The sequence below is a fragment of the Solea solea genome, chromosome 19 (genome assembly GCF_958295425.1).
Source record: "Solea solea chromosome 19, fSolSol10.1, whole genome shotgun sequence".
NCBI lineage: Eukaryota > Metazoa > Chordata > Actinopteri > Pleuronectiformes > Soleidae > Solea > Solea solea.
Genome location: NC_081152.1, coordinates 18,952,416 through 18,972,988, shown reverse-complemented (window position 1 = coordinate 18,972,988; position 20,573 = coordinate 18,952,416). Strand labels below are relative to the sequence as shown.

Genomic DNA, 20,573 nt, shown 5'->3' with positions numbered 1-20,573 from the left:
CCTGGAAGCCTTCAGGTACACTCCGACACTAAAATAAAATAAAACACCTGCACGTCACACATTTACATGAATTTAAGCTCCCTGTCACTGGTCTACCTTCAGTATTGATTGACTGTGTGTTTGTCTGTATGGCAGAGATGTTCGGCCAGAGGACACCTACTTTGACCGGGACGTGGAGAAGGCCTTCATGAAGGCCAGTGCAGATCTGTTTGAGAGGAAAACAAAGCCTTCACTGCTCATCTCCAACCAGAACGGAAACATGTACACGCCGTCGGTCTATGGCTGCCTGGCGTCGCTCATCGCACAGTGAGTCTCAGCAAAAAACGCATTAAAGCAAATAACAAAAGACTGACATATCTTAAGAATATAGTCACTGTTTCAATAGGAAACTGAAGTTTGTGTCGCTTTGTAAACCACTTACTCTCTCATGAAAATTTTGCGATTTTACATCACAGCACACAGTAGTGTGATCCACTGCTGCCTCCATCACTAAGTTCAAATGTGTTATTTTATGACTACAGTGTTTGTAATACTTTGTTCATATTCACCTAAATAACACAAACTTACCAAACCAGGCAGTAGTGGACCAGAAACTCCTGTATCCCTGTGAGCTTAAATCGCTCTTTTTTTCTATGGAGTTTGGTGTGGGCGAGTGAGCGGTTTACAAACTTCAGTTTCCTGTTGGAAAAGACTTAATTATTTGTATATTCTGACATTTTAACCACAGTAACAACAAGGAATGTGCACTTATTTCAAAAACAGCATCAGGTGCAGTTTTTAAAGCGTGTGTTTTTGTGTTATAGACGCACAGCGTCACAGATTGCGGGACAGAGAATCGGTGTTTTCTCTTACGGCTCTGGATTTGCTGCGACGCTGTATTCTCTCAGAGTCACACAGGACCACACCCCCGGTGAGACGCCACACGACACTTCTGTGTGCCATGAAAATAACTGAATGAATCACTGTGTTTGAGAAACTAACAACTGTGTGTGTGTGTGTGTGTGTGTGTGTGTAACAGGATCCAGTCTGGACAAACTCGTGTCCAGCCTCAGTGACCTGAAGCTCCGCCTGGACTCCAGGAGCAAGGTCTCACCTGCCATCTTCTCTGAGAACATGAAGCTGAGGGAGGAGACGCATCACTTAGGTACGACTCATGACGAACATCTTTTTAATTGACTAATTTAGCGAATACAACACGTTTGTGGACTGTTATAATATATATTTTTTAATGTGTCCGTGCAGCGAGCTACGTCCCCCGTGGCTCAGTGGACGATCTGTTCGCGGGGACGTGGTACCTGACGCGCGTGGATGAGAAACATCGCAGGGAATACGCGCGTAGACCTCTGGACCACGACCTGCCGACGGAGCCGGAACTCGTTCACACAAACTCTGGCACAAAGACGGAGGTAAAGATTTGAACAATAACGTTTTTTAAAAAAAAAGTCCTGTTGAGAGACAAAAAAACCTAGCGTGTTTGTCTCCTGCAGCACATCCCGAGTCCCGCCAAAAAGATGCCTCGCATTCCCGCGACCATGCCGAGCCCCGAGGCCGCCGCCGTTAGCAACTGAGAGCTCACGACTTTAACCTCTGTGAGGTACCAGACTCCTCCCCCCATCACTGTACGTTTAAGGACAACTGGACCCGCCCTTTCCCATCATCCATCCCCCCCCCTGCTGTCCTGCTGCATTCGACCGCACGTCTGCTTTCATCACGGTTTTATTCCAGACAAATCTTCGAGTGTGTGGGCGGGGCTTAGGCTTATCAACAGACTTCCTCCTGGCAGCTGGCCGCCAGTGACAGGAAGAGGAAATGAACAGGGTGTCAAGGGGGGCAGGTCTTAATAAAATGCTGCTGCTGCTGCTGCTGCTACTACTACTGCCATGGCAACCCAACAGGAAGGTGATGCGTCACTCGCAGTGACCACAATCATGGCTCCTCCCCCTCCTTCTCTTTATGCTGCTTTTAGTCCGTAATTGTCTCATTCAACTGAAGCTACAGTAACAGTGACGTTACAGTTTCTTCACCCGCTGAGTCATGGCCGCCTGTTTTTTCATCGTGTGTGTAATTGAAAATATTGATTTATTGATCATGTGATTGATGATGTAATCGATTATCTGATTAATATTTAATCTATAATCAATCACATTAAAAACCACACTGAAAAAAAACAATCAAAACAGCATTTTCACCTTTTTACTGTGACATGTAAGGGAGTTACGTTACCATGACGACATCATGTACTCATCTCAGCTACAGAATCTTCACACGTGTCATTTTATGAAAAGGAGCATTTCATAAAATGAAGCTGTGTGTGAAGTTATTTTTAACATAAATAAGTAGTGCTCTCTAGTGGCAGTGTATGGAATCGCAAGATTTCTTTTTAACCCTTCACCCACTGTTTTAATTTTTTACTTTACTTAACACTTTGTAAAGAAAGCACTTCTTATTTTTCTGCTAATTTCATTTCAAATTAGCAGAATTGCTAATTTAAAAAAAATTGCCCCCCCCTTCCCCTAGCACCATTTTTTTTCTTTCACTTGTAAACTCGCGTCCAAAGTAGTGTAAACACAAATAATGCTTTTAATCTGAAATATTATATATAATATTGCTGCTGCACCCACAGATTAACCACAGATTATGTGTCCCGTCTGTGTCGCCTTTTCAATCCCAACTAAAAAGTGCGACATTTTTCACCGATGTGTCGCTCATTGTGTGTTTTTTAATTCTTGTGTGTAATCACAGTGGTGCGTTCAGGGAACCTGGGAATCCACAGTCTCTCCATGAAATATATATATGGTTAGTTGGGGACCTTTTTTTTTTTCTTTTTTTTTAAAGGTGCAGTCTGTAGAAATGTCAGATGTTTTTATTCATGTATTACTGTTTTGTACAGTAGCCTAGAATGGACAAATCAAACTCTGGCTCTGACGTTTACATGGTTTCTCACCACTAGGTGTCAGTAAAGTGTATGATAAGATCATATATATGTCCAGACAGTGACTGTCGCAGATGATTGTTGTTTTCACTGTGAAGCCCCTCCCCCATCTATCGCTGTTGTTTTCAGTCGCACAGACCTCGAGCTGAAATGTTGTGTTCCTCTTCCTGTCGTTGGGAGAGAGGGAGGGGGAAGTGGGCGTGGCCTCAGAAGGAGGCAGTACGATCGCACCTCAAGAAGCCTTACTACAACCACAACAACAAGCACGTTTGTTTTTGAAACGGACAATAATGTACAGATATTTACAATTGTACAGTCTCACACACACACTCTCTCACAGGTCACATGACCTCTGTACAGTACAAACTAATAAGATTATAAAAACTGTATAGCTGTAAATGAACGAGTGACTATTAACTGACGTGTAGATTCAGTGAATAAATTTCAATGAAATTTCAACGTGCGAGTCGATTGTTTTCTTTGAAACATGAACAACTGATTATTAATTATGTGTGGTTCTGCTGACTCCGCCTCCTCATTAGCAGGTGACTCTTTTCAGGTGTGCGGTCATTTAGTTTTAGACCACACATTTCAGGTCTCGTTCACACAGAAACAGACTTTTACCGGCACGATCTTAATCTTTGACAATACTAAAGATTAATACATCAATATGGCAACATTTAAGTATAAATAATGAGCCAGTATGTGGCTACTAAAATAGCTACTAACACAAAATATATAAATTTAAAAAACGGACAGGAAGTCGCCTGATTTCACAGGAAGTAGCTGCACCTCACACATGCGTAGAACAAGTTGTGTTTCTGGTACAGAGCTAGTTGCAACCGGTATTATGTGATTATCGGAATACGTTAAGTAATATACATAACTGGATTCTTGTTTAAGATCTAATTCTCATTAAAACTTTACACAGTATTGTGTGTCGCCTACTGCAGCTTTAAAGAAAGACGCCAGCTCTCAGGTGAAACATTGACAGGGATTTCATTTTATTTGTTGCATCACATCATGAAACGTGGTCACATTGATCAGATTCTGGAATAATCTCTTCAGTAACTGAGCGTGTGACGACGACAATGACGACCTCTTCACGTTCAACGTGTCCGTCAGGACTTCTGCGCCAGGAGCGTGCTCAGTTTGATTTTCCCGTCCATGGACGCCGTCAGACACGTGCCACAATCCACGGCTGAACACCAGTCCACCGTCACCACCGGGGCTTTGTGTCCGCCCAGCGACAGCACGCTCTCTAGAGCCGGCTCGCCATTGGTCATCTGGAATTTAATAAAAACAAAACATAGAAAATGAATACTATTACGGAAATTCGTGACACTTCCTACAAACTCAATTATCATTAATATGACATTAAACATGTATAATATTATATAAAGGTTTTTTAATTTACTCTGTATATGAGTCCTCCGGAGCTGGAACACGTCAGGACGTGTTGTCCTTCAGAGTCGAACGCAAAGAGTCGGCCTCGGGGAACCTGAACCTGAGCAAAAGTTTTGACGTCAAAAAGAAACATAATAATAATGATGTCTCTATTATAAACGCATGTTCACATGGTAACGTACCTGTTTATATCCGCTGTATCCCGACAAGACGAAGGGCCCGGTGGCTTCCTGAGGTAAAACCTGCTCCGACTGCTTCTCCCCGCACCGATGGATGTTCCACTGTATGAACTGAACACACACACACACACACACACACACACACGCACACACACGCACACACACACACACACAGAGGTTTATTCTCTTCACTGCAGCATTAAAAAATGTCGTTGGACACCGTTGTGGTTAAAAAGTTAGTTGCACCTTTCCGTCTTCTCCGATGCTGAACACAGTGTTTTCGTCGTAGCTGAACTCCACGCTGTAAACTTCTCCGTCATGAGCTCTCCAGCTCATTGCACTCTCGTAACGCTGCATATCTGCACCACGGACAGACGCACGGATTATCATGTAAAAGTGTGAATGTTAAGTGTGGTTGTATGATGTTTTGATGCTGCTCTGTGAGCGCCACACCTCTGCTTGATAATATGGTAAAAACAACATGTAACCCACTTAACAAAAGTCTCACCTGATAAAAACCACATCAGATTAAGTCTATGACATCTTAAGAATATGTTCACTGCATGTATTTAACTAATGGACTGACTTTTACCAACAGAAAACTGACATTTATGTCATTATGTAAACCGCTCTCTCTCCCACACCAAAGTCCATAGAGAAAATCTGTGATTTTACAAAACAGCACGACAGGAGTTGATCCAGAGCAGTGATCCACTGCTGCCTCCATCACTAAATTCAAACGTGTTATTTTGCGACTTCTGTGTTTGAAATTCTTGATTCCGGTTTACTTCAGTGACACAAACTCACCACACGAGGCAGAGGTAGAGCAGCAGCTCCTGTGTCACCATGAGCTAAAATCATTGATTTTCTCTATGGACTTTGGTGTGGGAGAGTGAGTGGTTACCAAAGTGGCACAAACTTCGGGTTCCTGTTGAAAAATGACAGCCTAACAGCATAAGAACATAATTGTACATATTCTTAATGACTTTAATGACTCACCAAACAGTCGGATGACTCCATCCGCAGCTCCGGTCACCAGCAGGTTTCCGTTGTGGTTGAACGCCGTGCAGTTGATGGCGACCGGTTCAGGCTCTAATGAGAACTGGAGCTGTGACACAGTGAAACACGGATTAAAACCCTGACTCGGACGTGTCCTGGTGTCTGGGAGGACGTTTGGATGTTTTTACCTGCTGTTTGACCGTCTTTGTGTCCCAGAGTAACAGTTTTCCAAACACTGGCATCGGAAGTTGAGAAGCCAACTCTGCGTTTCCGGAGCGACCGAGAGCTGCCGCTGAACACACGAACGACGAGCCGCTGGGACTGCACGCTAAAGACAAGATACTGACACAGAATACATTATTATATTATTATATTATAACAGAGGTTCCCAAAGGCTGGGTCGAGGCCTACAGTTGGATCACAGGTGATAGTTTTAATTCATGTATCAAACATCTATTGGAAATTAAGAGGCAGGATGACATTGATTGATCTGTTCTGATGAGGTCACGGTGTGATTAGCTGAGCAGTGATGTCACTTCCTACCGTGGATGAGTCTCATCGATGTTCATCTCATACAGATTCTTCTTGGCGTCTGTATCATACAGCCGAACTGTGCCCACGCCGCTGCCTAGCAACAGCTGAAAACACACGAATTGTTGTCATTAGCAAAGCGCTTACATTTTGTGTCGTTAGCTTGTGCTCTTAGCACGAACCTTAAATGTTGTGTTTCACGGAATTTATTGTTGGCATGAAATTTAAATGTTGTGCCGTTAGCACAAAGCATTAATGCTGTTGTTGTTAGCATGTTTTGTTAGCACAAAGCTTAAATGTTGCATTTATAGCTTGTGTTGTTAGCACAAAGCTTTTTTTAAAGCATGTAAGCACAAAGCTTAAATGTTGCGTTTATAGCTCATGTTGTTAGCACAAAGCTTTATTTTTAGCATGTTTTGTTAGCACGAAGCTTAAATGTTGCGTTTATAGCTCATGTTGTTAGCACAAAGCTTCATTTTTAGCATGTTTTGTTAGCACAATGCTTAAATATTGCATTTATAGCTTGTGTTGTTAGCACAAAGCTTTATTTCTTAGCATGTTTTGTTAGCACAAAGCATAAATGTTGCATTTATAGCTTACATTGTTGGCACAAAGCTTTATTTTTAGCATGTTTTGTTAGCACAAAGCATAAATGTTGCATTTATAGCTTACATTGTTGGCACAAAGCTTTATTTTTAGTATGTTTTGTTAGCACAAAGCTTAAATGTTGCGTTTATAGCTAATATTGTTAGCACAAAGCTTTAATCCTCTCAGCATTTATGGTTCTGTCCACAAACTCTGCGTGTGTGTGTGTGTGTGTGTTGTTTGTACCAGTCTGTCAGGTTTGGTGGCCCACTCCAGAGACAGCAGAGGAGACTTGGACATGATGGTGGCTTTGGTCTGTATGATTGGGTTAAACGACCACACCTGAGGAGGAGGAGGAGGAAGAAGAAGAAGAAGAAGAAGAATGTTCATGTGTTTGAATTATAGCAGATTATTTTTGTTCTTTGTGGAAAATAACAAGGATTAACCTTGATGACACCATCTACGTCCAAACTGGCAACCCGGCGTCCAGAGCAGTCGACTCTGGAACACAAGAGGAGGATGAGATGATGATGATGATGTGTGTGTGTGTGTGTGTGTGTGTGTGTGTGTGTGCATGCGTGCACAGACCTGCAGTGCATGATGGACGAGTGATGTTCTCCATACTCCTCCTGACTGAGTTTGATGAAAGGCTGTTCCACAGACAATCCTCCTCCTCCTCCTCCTCCTCCCTCTGCTGCTCCTCCACAGCTCCTGCTGGTCGAAGACGAGGACGAAGAGAAGGGGTCAGGGAGGTCAGCGGTGGTGTCAGCAGGAAGCTCCACCACCTCAGCGTCACCTTTCTTGTCTGGTGTCTAAACACAACACGAGAAAGGATAGGATAAAATAAAATAAAATTCAATAAAATTAAAGGCTTTACAGGTTAATTCACACATTTGTTTCTAACAATTTTTCATCAACTTTGTGTTCAAGATTTCGTTTTTCAATTCAGAGAGAAGCAGATTAAATTTTTTAAAAATCATTCAGATTTGTCTGAAGGGTAAATAAGACTTTTTAAAGGTGTAATAAACTCAGAATGCTATTTTGTAAGTGGGTCACCTGCTGTAGTGGTTTGGAGAAAAGCTCCTTCCTCTCTTTCTCGTGGTCCTGGATCCTCTTGTGTCGTGGATGCGACGTCTGGTTTGTTGCCTGGTTGTTGACTGTTATTGTCGTTGTCGTCGTTGACGGGGAGCTCGCGGGTTCACTGCTGACGACTGGCTTCACCTCCTTTGATTGAATCGACTCTTTTGTCTTCACAGGCTGGAAAAAGACAAGTTTAGACACACATTTAACAAAGACCCCAAAGCTTTAACATTTATCCAACGCCGTCATCTAAAGTGGACTTTAGAGGAACTGCAGCTGGAACACGTGAAAAACCGTCCTGTCCAAAACAAAACTGGTCTGTTCAGCTTACCATTTCCTAACTTCTGCTTCCTGTTTGCTTTACCTGACTGACTGGTGTCTCCTTCCTGCTCACCGCCGTCAGGTTTGGTGAAGACGCGGTGCTGACCTGGGCCGGTTTCCCCGGCGTGCGTCGGCCCTGTGGTAGGAATGTGGAGAAGAAGTTTCTGGAAGGCGGGGTGACGGCGCTCACGGCTCGCTGGCTTGACACCAAGTCCCTGAGAAGGTGGAAGGAGACAATGGAGAGTGAGAATCTGGACAAGAAGCAAATCTAAACCTCAGACAGTGGAATTAAAAACATGTTTTTTTTGTGGTCTTCTCATTGTTCCTCACAGATCTTATGAGTGACGCTGAAGCTTCAGAAGATGTTTTCCACGTCGACCAAGTATGTAAACCATTTTGTTACAGACAAAAGTTGGATTGAAACATAATTCCTGACTTTTTCTTCCCTTTTCATTGTTCTCAGAACTCAAAAAACAAAAAGTCACCTAGCTGGCATGCTAGCCCTTCGACCAGCTTGGAACAGCCTTGTGTTAGTCCGTCAAAGAAGTTTGAGGAACCGAATATCAAGGCGAGTATGGACAGTGTAGCTTCTGCTTCACTTATGAACAAATTTACTAAATGTATCCTGGAATATGAAAGATTTTCTTTGCTCCCACTAGCCGATGAATTAAAAATCATGAAGGAACTGGAGAAAAACGCTAAAAAGGATCTCATTTAATTGATGGGTTTAGTCACTCATGCTAATTCTCTGATGTGATCATTGAAGCTCGATATGTTGGACGATCTGCTGCCCCCTCTAGGTTCAAGAAAAGAGAGCTTACACCAAATTTTAGTGTTTGTTTCTATGCAGATGATGATCAGACAGAACTAATTTGATCCGTCAGTGCTCACTTCATCTGCTGACAGGTGATGTGTCACTAACCTCAGTGACTCTCATTTAAAGCTCATGTGACGTCATTAATGGAATGTTTAATATGCAAAAAATGAATTGTTTTGAATTGAGCTCAATATCTAGCAACAACTACTACTTCTGCAGAGTGAAATCTCCCGATTGGGGCAGTTTGACAGCGCCATCATCAGGTGAAATATCTCAAAACCTCAGTTTGTTGGAGATTCATTATTTTGTTTTCTAGTTTCAGTCACAAATGTGATGATGTGTCATCATATTTTATCTTCTTGTTTGTATTTAAGGTCCAGTGTATCAGCTTTTTAGATCGGATTATGATACGACAATGTATTTTTAAATATGTGTTATTTTGTTTTTGTGTTTATTTGAATTTAGTTCTTGAATCTATGCAACTGTCAAAAGTTAAAGACAGGAGAGGATAATTGAAGCTTATTTATTGTAATGCTCTGCTGCCCCCTGTAGGTTCAAGAGAGATTACAGTTTTTTTGTGCTCTTATCTATCTATGATATCTACGATACACTCGCCTTCAAAATCATCAAATTCAGTCTGTCAGAATAGAGCTCTTTTGAGAGAAATATAATAAAGCAATAGAAGACGGACGGATAGATACATTTGCGCGTGTCCTGTATCAAACTGCCCAGACTACAGTTTGATGTCAGTGTGATGGAACGTAAATAAAAAAAATTGGATCTTACTGACAAAAAAAACCCAACAATTCATCAGGTGAATTGTTTATTTGGCAACAACAACCGCATCACAACACACACAGTGTAAAGCAACATAAATATTATATTATTAACAATAAGTTACTTAAAAAAAGCCTTTTAAAGAAACAAAAAGCAGTTGTTTCTGCGTTAAAGTGCCTGAAAAAACTGATGTGTCTCAGTGATAAAAACACGAGGGTCACAAGTTAATGTATTAATATTAATCCTCACATGACCTTCTCCACCCTGACTTCAGCAGACGCTCAACCATTTTATGGTCTTTTAACAAATAAAAGCGTCATGTTAGACTTTCACAATAAAATACTGGATAAACAAAATTGCAGCCAGACAAACATGCATGGAGGTAAAACAAAGATGAAAAATACTCAAACGTAATTCCTCTCAGTTTAAAAGAAGATTAAAGATGGCTGCCACCTGTAACTCTATCCATTTTTTTCTTTTTATATTTGAATAACGGCAGCCATCTTGGATGCACAGAGGGCCGGACCGAACCCAGCCGCCATGTTACGAATATAACAATTTAAACCACTCATTTTCAAATAACATTGGAAGACAGAGTGGCAGCCATCTCTTGTAGTAATTTCATCAGTAAAGACAGTGTCTCACAGCTCAGTGTCTCCCAGACGGTCCATGTTCTGGACGTACACCGGTAGTTTGTGGTGGACCATCTCGTCTGCGTCCCTCTGCTCCCGACTCTCCGGTTGCAGAGCGAACAGCTGCGTGAGACATGAAGAGACGGACGGGTCAGACACGTGAGGACAAAGTGTCCCTCGACACCACAGACAGAGACATTTATTTATTTAGAGTTCTCACCATTTGCCGGAACTGTTCATTCTCCTCCGTCACACTCGTCATCTTCTGGACCTCGGCATCAAAACTCAAGAGGACAGGCTGAGGTGGAACACAGTTAAGGACTGGAAACAAACCCAGAGTTTATACAAGTGTTCACCAGACTGTCAACATGGGGACATACTTATGACCCAAATCACAAAAATAAATCATGACAAAAGCAAATTGTCTTGCAATAATTTGTAGCCATATCTATAACTGGTGAACAAATCATTTAAAACTTTTGAATGTTATTTCAAATATATGTACACAAAAATCTGAACTAAAGGTTTGGGTAATTCAACTACTTTTCCTCGGGACTCAAAAAAGTCTCCCATGACCCATCTGTGGGTCCCGCCCCAGTCTTTGAGCCTCACTGGTTTATACAACATCTCGAATGTTGCGTTACGTTCTGCTGAAGGATATGCATACACTGAAACAAGACCGACAGGAAGTTGTGCAGAGACACCAGGAAGGTGTCGGCCCACTGGCGGGAGAAGTACGGCGCGAAGGCGGGGTTCTGCTCGGGGGCGGGGATAAATGGCAGGATGAACCAATCCCGCCACTCAACCTGACCCTGCAGCTCCAACGCCTGCCTCTGGAAAAACTCCTGAGTCTTCTCCAGGTTTCCTTTCTGTAGGGACAAACAGACGGAGGACCAGGTTTGCACCACAGAGGTTTTTTTTTTTTTGCCGCCATTTTACTGGCGACGCGGTTCACATCTTTACCTGGATGGTGTTGATGATGTAGTATCTGTACAGGCTGGTTCTCAGTTTGTTGACTGTGGACCTGTAAATGTCCTCCAGTCTGCAGAACAGACGTCTGTCCAGGTAGAGCCAGTACTCCTTCAGACAGAACAGGTCGAAGCTCTGGATGAACTGCTGCAGCTGATCGATGATCTTGTCCACCTGCAGAGACGAGACGTCTTCACTTAGAAAAACAAACATTTCTTACTTTAATTAGAAACAACAACAACAACCATCAAACTTGTCTCTCTTTACCCTGAAGCCTTTCTCCTTGTCGGCTTTAATCTCGCTGTCCAGGTTTTTCAGCGTGCCGGTGAAGCCGCGGTAGATCAGATACTCTCTCACGTGTTCATCCGTCCTCTCCACGGCTGACCCCATGGTGACCTCTGACCCTGCAAGATACATAAAGTATAATTTAATTTAAATAAGGGTGTGATTTTGTAAACCGCTTGCTCTCCCACACCAAAGTCCATAGAGAAATCAGTGTTTTTTTTTAGCTCACAGGGACACAGGAGCTGCTGCTCTATTGCTGCCTCCTTTTCCAAGTTTGTGTCACCAAGATCAATCTGAACAAAGTATTTTAAATGCCGAAATGTCAAAAATTACATATTTTAACCTACTGATAGAGGCAGCAGTGGATCATGAACTCCTGTGTGCTGTGATTTTAAAATCAACCCAAACTGATTACAAAGCAACCCAAAGTTCAGTTTTCTTTAAGGAAAGGCTGCTTCAGCTTCTCACATGTTAATATTTTCTTGTTTCTTTGCTCCATATCACAAAGAAATCATTAAAACTGAATAATTTTGTTTGTGGACAAAACAAAACATTCAAGAAACATCATCATTTCGACGTTTGGTAAACACTGATCAACATTTTCTCACATTTTACGGACCAAATAAGCACTCGATCAATAGAGACAATAATCAACAGATTAATCGATCATTAGTAGCAGCCCTAGTGCTGAGTTTCCATCAAATGATAAATTCGCGTTTCACTGTGGGAAGACTTTGAATTTGGGACATTTTATCGACCAAACATTGAATCGATTGATCAAGAAAACAATCGTCTGCTCCATCAATAATATAAATATGTGTTAGTTTAAGCCCTGCATCCACAGCAGCGGTATATTTTGTATGAGATTTAAGAAACAACCTGTAAACCAACCTCCATTCAAAAATCTTACAAAACTACGACACATGTAGAGGTCAAGATTCGCATAATCTGGGTTTCTGCACGTATGCATCTATTGATAAATTATGCCACTTTCATTCATGCTACATCAACAAACATAGAACCGATGTTAATCTCATCATTTAAACTCAGTCTGGCGTATACGAAACACGTTTTAAATCGAACGTACCTCTGTGGATAATCCAAATTATCTTCAGTAGAGTGAATTTTCCGTGGAGTTCCGCTGTGAAATAAAATCTTCGAACGAACACGGAACAAGTTTAAACTTTAATATAAAGTGTGAGTCTGAGTCTGAGCTGCGAGCTGCGGCTCCGCCATTCTCTCACCGCGATAAAAAACAACCGAAAAAAGGTTTTTGTAACAACGGAGGAACGAAACTCTTCCTGTTGTTCTTGCCTCCTGACCGTCACGTGACCCGCTCATGTGACCCCCAACGGTCGGGAGCGTGCACAGACAGTCAGATCACCCTCTGTCGGACAGAGACCGTCATTACACACACACACACAGACGATTGCGAGGCTAATGCTGTAAACTGACTCCAGAGCAGCTGAAATCACAGTGAGCGGCGTCTGTGCCCGGGACTTTTTAAATGTTCACATCCAAACAACAGAGTATGCAAAAAAGAAGTGAGTGAAAGAAGTAATTTTTCAGTATATTATTTTTATCTGAGTTTGTTAAACTTCCTGTTGTTTAGCAGACAGACTACAGGATGCTAAGTTAGCATCATCGTAGCTTTGTAGAAACTTTTGGTTTTGTGAATAATTGGAGACAACGCGTCTATTAAATATTTTATTAAAACTTAACATATAGTCGCGATTGAACTCGTTAATGACTAAACGGCCAGCTCTTTATATCGCTGTTTTCTCAGTGTTTCTGTGAGGTTACAGTTGGCTAACGCAAGCTAACGTCAGTTAACGTCGCTTGAAACCTCTTAATAACGTAAGCTTGTTTTTATTTTGTTGTTGAAGTATCCAAAAAGTGTTGGTTTTTAAGCTCACGTTTGCGATATTTGAGTTAGGAAATCAGTGTGTTTCACTGGCCGTTGCCTGGATACACACAGAACTGTGGCTCTGACGTCATCACCGCTTTGATTTATAGTCAATGATTGATTAGAGTCACATTTTGTCCTAACACTCAAACCCAATTAGACAAAAAGTGTCCACTGCTTTGCCTGTGTGTTAGTTTATTTAGATTATTACTTCACAATCGATTAATCTGTCAATTATTTTCCTTGATTAATGTCATGTTGTGTTTGTCAGTATGGAGCCCGACAGCCCGGCCGGTGACTTCCTGTCTCCAGAGTCCACAGTGACCTCCCTGCTGTCAAGCTCAGGTCATCTGAGGAGCAGCCTGCGGGTCCCTGAACACACCACCACCTTCAGATACAGAAACAAGGTTCACTCTCTTTCTACTCTATTTTTTTAGATATAATTCATGATAAGGCCAAATGATTCAGTTGGTGTTAACCGTATTAAAAAAACGAACTAACACTGATGTTCTTATTGTCTTCCTGCAGAACTATGACTCCGCCTCTGCGGCGCTGGACGCCTACATCACAGACTTTGACAGCAGCTGTCAGAAGTGCCGGTCAGTGACAGGAAGACTCGTTCTGCCACAGAGTCCCTCGTCCACACCGAGCAGACTCAGAGAGAGCACACTTAGAAACAAAGACGGTAAGTCACCACGGAGATGCTTTCATGGAAGAACACCAGTTTATATTGGTCTTACCGTCCTCATATTGTTGTTGTTTTTGTTTTTTTACCCATAGTTCTTCGGGAGAGTTTGACGGAGAGGGAGCTGGACTTCCTGAATCTGCCCGTCAGCTCCCTCCGTCACCGTGTCAACCGAGACAGACTCTCCATGACAACGGACGAGCTGCTATCTATCCCTTACGATGGCTCTCTGCCTGTCACCCACACGTCTGCCTTATTACAAGGTCTTTAAATGCATCGCTCAAATCTCTGCCTTCTTACAAGGTCTTTAAACGCATCTCTCACATAACGCTTATCCAAAGTAGCTGAATATACTGCAGACGCTTCCATTTTCATCCACACTTCCATCATTATCCCAGGTCATTAAATGCACCACCTGTACCTGCAGTCTTTGAACTCATCACACCAAACTCTGACCACTTTTCCTTCCATCACAACATACACACAACATACTCAGGATTTATTTCACACTGAGTGGATAGATTGATGAAAGATAAAAGTTGATTGTGTTATGTTCTTTGTATCCAGGTCTTGTGTCCCAGTCTGGAGCCTCGCAGCTCCACTGCACCCCCTCCTGTCCAGGATGTAGAGCTTGTTCTGGGCTCAGCAGCAGCCACTCTGACCCCCGTCTGAACCACCACCACCACCCTCAGTTCATCCATCGGTCCAGGAGCTCCAGGTTCATTCTGTTGATTTTTGTCCTCACTATTCTGATCTGTTCAGTGAGAGCTGAACACCATCTCAAAACTGTGCTCTCCACAGGGTCATAGGTCAATCAGCAGCAGAGAAAGAGTTTCCTGTGAGCAGCATTAAGGTGATCATCACAATTCTGTTCTCGCAGAGATTCGGTCACAGACTGTGAGCTTTTGACAGAACCTAAATGGTCCCTCCTCCTGTCGTCCATCTGTCAGTCTACACACAGAGCAGCAGCGTCACAGTGGGCGAAGCCTTCAGTGTCACACCCTCCCTGGTCTGACCTGAAATGCCCAGCATGGATCCAGGACTGTGACCTCAGCGAGCCACTGCCACCGCCCTCAGAGTCAAAGCTGAGAGACGACAACATCCACAGTAAAGCATTTTATCCCCTGCGGAGCAGACATGTATTAGATGATATTTAGTAGTAGTTGTTGTGAATTCTTGTGAAAATGTCTGTTTCTTCTTGTTCCAGGTGTTTTTCCACATGTTGCTGCCAGAGGTGGAGCTCCGTCCTGGGTGGCAGAGCTGGAGGGGGAGGATGAGAGCTGTTCACAGGTGAGAGAAGCTGTAGTTTGAGGTAGGTTTTCCCGCTGTGTTCGCTTGGATGCAGATTAATGCTGGTGTGTGTGTGTGTGTGTGTGTGTGCGTGTGCGTGTGCGTGTGCGTGCGTCAGGTGGACAGCCAGCTGTCTCTCAGAGATCTGAGGCTTCAGTTTGCTGAACAGATCTCACAGCTCGCCGCAGAGAGAAGGAGCTCTGGCAGCATGGAAACTCTGTTCAGAGGTAAAACAACACTTTGTCCATATAAACATAGAAACCTCTGTCAGTGATGACATCGCCCTGGTTGTAATCGGCTCATTGTCCTTGTGTGAAGTGTGTTAATGCTACGTTTTAATGAGTGCAACATTTTCCCTCCTTCTGTCAGACAACAGGATCGAGTCTCTGATCCAGAAAGCAGATCACGTGCTGAACTCTCTGTGTCAGAGACGTGAAGGAACAGGTAACTAACGCTGTACATCAGAGCAGTTTTGTTTACATAACTCACCTCATAGTTCTCTAATAAATACTTCTCTTATTCAGCAGCAACATTTTGAAAGTGTTTTATGTGAAAATGAATGGTTGTGTTCTGTAGTGAGTCCAGTGAACACTGAGGATCTGCTCACTTCTCCCTCACACCGTCCGTCGTTCCCTCTGTAAGAATTATTATTTTTCAAAATCTTTTCTTTCATTATTTTTAGACATTATACAAACATAGAAAAGAGAAAACAGAACATTGTGAACTACTTAAAAAAACTAAAGCAAATTCCTTTCTTTGACCTAGTAAACTCCCCACATTACTATGTTTTAAATAATTCATAAAAGTTAATCCCTGTTTTCCTTTTCATGGAATATGTAAACATCTCTTAAGATAATCAGATTTGATATCTTTTCCTTTTAAATCAAGAATGTTTTCCCTCTCACTCTGCTGCACTAACACACTGATTGTTTGTTGAACCTGCAGTAACTCATCAGCAGCAGCAGGGGGCAGCACAGAGGCTCAGAGCGACAGAACAGCTGAGGTACGTTTCTTTTCTACTGCTACTTTGGTGTCAGTCCTGAAAGGACATAAAAGAAACTGTCTGTCTCTTTGTTGTCTTTTCTGTGACCATGTGATTTGCCGTGTCCTCCAGACTCCGGGCTATGGTCTCCATGGCAACAGCATCTGGGAGCAGCCAGGTCCAGTGGAGGCGCTGAAACAGATGCTGTTCAGACTCCAGACGGTGGAGGCGCAGCTTCAGCAGCGAGAAGGTGAAGCAGCGGCCGCTCCCACACAGCCTGAGAGGCTGCAGACGTTAGACACGCCGCTAAAGCAGGTGAACCAACGCTTCAAGTCCCTGAACGCACCTCACATGTTTCACACACTCACGTGTCTCAGGTTTGTGAAGCTGTGTTTGTTTGTGTTGCAGATGCCTGAAGGTGAAGCAGAGCTGGAGAGTTTTACAGGTGGACCATCACTGCACAGGTAAGAAGACAATACCCCAAGAATGTGTTTACTGCTTTATGTCACTGATAGACAGACCTTTCCTTACAGGAAACTGCAGCATGTGTCACTTTGTAAACATGTCACTCTCCCACACCAAAGTCCATAGAGAAATCCAGTGATTTTAGCTCATGGGGACACAGGAGCTGCTGGTCCACTGCTGCCCTGTTTGGTCAGTTTATGTCACTGAGGTAAATCCGAGCAAAGGATTTCAAACTCCATAATCACAAAATATACATTTGAACATATTGATGGAGGCGGCAGTAGATCAACAACTCCTGTAAGCTGTGGTGTGTAAAATCGCTGATTTTCTCTATGGAGTTTGGTGTGGGAGAGTGAGGGTTTTTTCAAAGTGACGCAAATTTTGGTTTTCTGTTGAAAAATAGGTTTCTGACAGAGAGATAAAGTGACAAACGTATTCTTAAGATGTCATAGACTTAAGTTGATGTGTACTTTATTAGATGAACCATCTGTTAAATACCTATAATCTCGTTTTCATTGAGTTTGTACCTGCTTTTTCTGTCTTAGCACTGAGAACCCACAGATCACCGACTGTGTACAAGGGCCTCATATCATCACACTTCCAAAACCCTGAACTGTCCCTTTTTATATTGTCACTGATGTTCACTGAAGACAAACTTGTGTCCACCTTCAGAGCGCTGCATCACCTGAACCGTCTGAAGCTCCTGGTGGGGGAACCTAGGGAGAAACAGCGGGAGGAGGAGAAGGATGAAGATGAAGGACGGTTCTCCGCCTCCTCTAATGACGGACATGTCTGTGCTCGGGACAAAGACTCCTGAAAAATGAAGGACGACGACTTCCTGTCGGTGTCTCTGTCACAGAAGGTGCCGACAAACCTGAATGAAGTTGTGTTGTGGCAGGTGAAGGTCAGGTGAGGGGGGCGGAGCATGGGCGGAGCTCCTGGAGGCAGGACACTCACCCACACACTGTATAATAAGCCATAACTTTTCCTGCAGTTTTCTACAGAACATGTCTGAACTCAACACAGTGTTAAAGGGACAGTTCAGGTTTTTTGGAAGTGTGGTTGAATGTACGGCTGCAACTAGCATATATTTTCATAATCGATAAATCTATCTTCTATTTTCTTGATTAATTGATGAGTTGATGGTGTTGATCAGTTTGTCAAATGTCTTGTTTTGCTCACAAACCAACCGGGAAGTAATCGGCTCTGCTTCATGTGACAGTTTATTCAAATGTTTATTTAATTTGAACGGGCATGTACATGTCAAGTTAATCCATCAAATGAGATGTTGCAGTGGCATCAAGACAATGGCTGCAGACACACAGATCATTATTATCGATAAGAGGAAACAAAGATAAATAAATAAAATAACATTCTTTCATTCCAAAACCCTCCAGTTGTCTTTGTCATTGTCTTATCTCATGTGATAATAAGAACGGGATTTAGTCTTTTTGTCAGAAGACGTCAGAATCATCTCTGTTAATCTGAGACGACAGTGTCCCCAGTGTCCTCACTGGTGGACGTGAGGAGCAGCTTATCTTGGTGAAGAATGATGAAGGTGTGGAGGAGTGGGTAGATGTGATGACCTGCGAGTCTTTGGGTCATGAGGAAGGTGTGGTGAGGCCTCGCCTGCTGAACCTTCAACTCCTAACTGCTCACCACCTGCTGTGGCTTCACCTGCTGAAGCTTTGCCGCGTGGTGCGTCACCTGCAGAGGCTTCGCCATTTGAGACTTTGCAATTTGAAGTCTCGCTGTTGGAGGTTTCCCCAATTGTGGCTTCGCCATCGTAGGTTTCACCATGTGCGGTTTCACCATATGAGGCCTCGCCAGAGGAGGTTTGGCCAGCTGAGGCTTTGTCAGCTGAGTCTCTGCCAGCAGCAGCTGAGGCTTCATGTGCTGAGGTTTCACCAGCTGAGTCTTTGCCTGCTGAGGCTTTACTTCCTGAGGCTTCACCTGTTGGAGCTTTACCTGCTGAGGCTCCGTCTGCTGAGGCTTCACCTGTTGAGTCTTTGTTTGCTGAGTCTTTGTCTGTTGAGTCTTTGTCTGCTGAGGCTTCGTCTGCTGAGACTTCGTCTGTTGGGTCTTGGTCTGTGGAGGCATGACCTGCTGAGTCCTGGTCTGCTGAGCTCTTGAGTCCTTTGCTGATGTTTTGTCGACGCTGTCGCGCTTCACACTGGTCTCCTTCTTGACTTCCTTACAGCGCCTCGTGCACGAGGTTCGATCCTTCTCCAAACGGATGAGCGCTTTCTGCCTTAATGACGCTGCGTGTTTCTTTTCAAGGTCAGCCAGCGTTTGCTCGTGGTACTCCAGCTGTTTCTCCAGCTGTTTGATCTCCTCCTCCAGCCTAGTTTTCTCCTTCGTCGTCCTCTGGCACTGCTGCTGGTGGAAAAATGTCTCCCTCTGCAGCCTCACCAGGTTCTCCGGTGCCATCAGCACCTCCCTCCGCAGTTGGTTGGTCTCTCTCTGGACCTTCTCCAGTTTGTCCAGGAGACAGGACCTCCTGCAGGGAGCTCCAGAGATGAAGGCGCCTGTCGCTGGTGCCTCTGTCTTCAGCTCTTCTCTGACAGTTTGTAGTGCGGCACTGTACCACTCCGAGTCAAAGCTCTTCAAGGTCCGAGTGAGACCAACCTTACGCAGGAAGTTTCTCAGATACTCGTCCACCGTATCTGGTGCACTGACACATGTTGACACAGGTATTTGTCCGGCAGCCTCCTCCTCTATGAAAACCACCTTGTTCTCCTCCTCTGCTCCCTCTTTTTCTTGCTCAGACATTTTCTCTCCTCTGCATTAAAACTTGTTTTTTTGTTTACCTGTTGCTATGGTTACTCAGTGAAAGGCACAGAAAAGTCTTGTTCTCCTAAAACAATGACGCCTCCGGTTGGCCGGCATTTCTGCCTTCTCTGGGTTTAAACCTACATTTCTCTCTCCACTTTTCTCTTTCATTTCCATCATCTGACGTTCAGAAACCTTTCATCTGGTCTTTCCTGTTGTGCATCATGTCCCGTGCTCAACACTGTCCTTTGATGTAGCACACCTGAAGAACTTTCTCCTCTTCTGCTTCTTCCTATAATATTAATAATTGAAAATTAAACTTTTGCTATTTCACAAGTGTAATGCTTCCCTCCACAGTCTAAAGTTAGTTAAGTCAGCCCGGCAGGTTTAAGATTTTTCCCCTGTTCTCTCAGTGAACAGCCTGCTGGAAATGATTATTATTAGAAGAAGCTTCCACAGTCATGCCTATTATTATTATTATTTATTATTTATTATTTATTATTTATACCCCTAACCCTAACCTAGCCGCGGAAATATATAACTGCAAATTTGCTCCCTTTATTAGGAACACTAATTAACTCTCTTGAAATTAAATTTTAATTTGTTTTTTTTTAAAGGGTTCAAACCCTAACAATTTACATGAAATGCTTTACATTAGACTCTAATTATTATTGTTTTATTTATTTTGTTATTTGTTTCATTTTCTACACACTCCGGTTACATACACCGCTATATACAGTAGAACAGTATTTCTGATTTGAAGTCTCACCGGATTTAAACTCACGTACCACTGGCAGTACAAGTACCACAGTTTGAGAACCATGGCAGTAGAGAATATACCGGCTGTACAACTCACTGTTGGTGCAGGCAGTATTTTCACATTATAACACATTATGGTAATTTTCATGAAAATAATACATTTATTTCCTTTACATAGTGTGTGATTAAGTTTGAATTTA

The 20,573-nt window shown here is 43.1% G+C and overlaps 4 protein-coding genes across 4 annotated transcripts in view; 2 read left to right on the top strand and 2 right to left on the bottom strand.

The window, feature by feature from the left end:
* Positions 1-3,391, top strand: part of hmgcs1 (3-hydroxy-3-methylglutaryl-CoA synthase 1 (soluble)) — a 7,141-nt gene extending 3,750 nt beyond the window's left edge. The window contains exons 5-10 of the mRNA XM_058617966.1: positions 1-15; positions 136-306; positions 804-910; positions 1,019-1,144; positions 1,243-1,406; positions 1,488-3,391. The exon at positions 1-15 is cut by the window's left edge and continues 154 nt beyond it. Coding sequence (XP_058473949.1) covers positions 1-15; positions 136-306; positions 804-910; positions 1,019-1,144; positions 1,243-1,406; positions 1,488-1,568 — 664 coding nt within the window. The 3' untranslated portion in view covers positions 1,569-3,391. The remainder of the gene's footprint in view (positions 16-135; positions 307-803; positions 911-1,018; positions 1,145-1,242; positions 1,407-1,487) is intronic.
* A 523-nt stretch (positions 3,392-3,914) lies between these two features.
* On the bottom strand, positions 3,915-12,821 carry wdr91 (WD repeat domain 91). The gene is made up of 18 exons (XM_058616792.1): positions 12,602-12,821; positions 11,497-11,633; positions 11,224-11,403; positions 10,923-11,129; positions 10,481-10,564; positions 10,274-10,383; positions 8,078-8,249; positions 7,690-7,890; positions 7,222-7,445; positions 7,080-7,134; positions 6,880-6,975; positions 6,061-6,155; positions 5,706-5,859; positions 5,518-5,626; positions 4,765-4,877; positions 4,522-4,629; positions 4,350-4,439; positions 3,915-4,218 (listed from the first exon to the last, which is right to left on the bottom strand). The coding sequence occupies exons 2-18, from the start codon at positions 11,617-11,619 to the stop codon at positions 4,054-4,056; spliced, it is 2,286 nt and encodes a 761-aa protein (XP_058472775.1). The 5' UTR covers positions 11,620-11,633; positions 12,602-12,821; the 3' UTR covers positions 3,915-4,053.
* An 86-nt stretch (positions 12,822-12,907) lies between these two features.
* Positions 12,908-18,184, top strand: c19h18orf54 (chromosome 19 C18orf54 homolog). Its single transcript, XM_058616793.1, has 15 exons — positions 12,908-13,058; positions 13,692-13,827; positions 13,949-14,105; positions 14,201-14,368; positions 14,673-14,823; positions 14,907-14,958; positions 15,056-15,212; positions 15,313-15,395; positions 15,514-15,622; positions 15,765-15,839; positions 15,972-16,032; positions 16,341-16,398; positions 16,510-16,692; positions 16,786-16,841; positions 17,515-18,184. Exons 2-15 carry the CDS (start codon positions 13,693-13,695, stop codon positions 17,657-17,659), a joined length of 1,590 nt encoding a protein of 529 aa, XP_058472776.1. The 5' UTR covers positions 12,908-13,058; position 13,692; the 3' UTR covers positions 17,660-18,184.
* Positions 18,185-18,273: 89 nt separating this feature from the next.
* LOC131445971 (neurofilament medium polypeptide-like) lies at positions 18,274-19,785 on the bottom strand. Its single transcript, XM_058616797.1, has one exon. It carries the CDS (start codon positions 19,612-19,614, stop codon positions 18,490-18,492), a length of 1,125 nt encoding a protein of 374 aa, XP_058472780.1. The 5' UTR covers positions 19,615-19,785; the 3' UTR covers positions 18,274-18,489.
* Between the last annotated feature and the right edge of the window lie 788 nt (positions 19,786-20,573).

Coding starts and splice junctions, on each gene's coding strand:
- LOC131445971 (XM_058616797.1), bottom strand. CDS start 19,614: ATGTCTGAGCAAGAAAAAGAGGGAGCAGAGGAGGAGAACAAGGTGGTT.
- c19h18orf54 (XM_058616793.1), top strand. CDS start 13,693: ATGGAGCCCGACAGCCCGGCCGGTGACTTCCTGTCTCCAGAGTCCACA. Junction 15,840..15,971: donor TCAGAGACGTGAAGGAACAG/GTAACTAACGCT, acceptor TGTGTTCTGTAG/TGAGTCCAGTGAACACTGAG. Junction 16,842..17,514: donor GGTGGACCATCACTGCACAG/GTAAGAAGACAA, acceptor GTCCACCTTCAG/AGCGCTGCATCACCTGAACC.
- wdr91 (XM_058616792.1), bottom strand. CDS start 11,619: ATGGGGTCAGCCGTGGAGAGGACGGATGAACACGTGAGAGAGTATCTG. Junction 4,878..5,517: donor TGGAGTCATCCGACTGTTTG/GTGAGTCATTAA, acceptor TCCGTGGTGCAG/ATATGCAGCGTTACGAGAGT. Junction 4,630..4,764: donor GCATCGGAGAAGACGGAAAG/GTGCAACTAACT, acceptor GTGTGTGTTCAG/TTCATACAGTGGAACATCCA.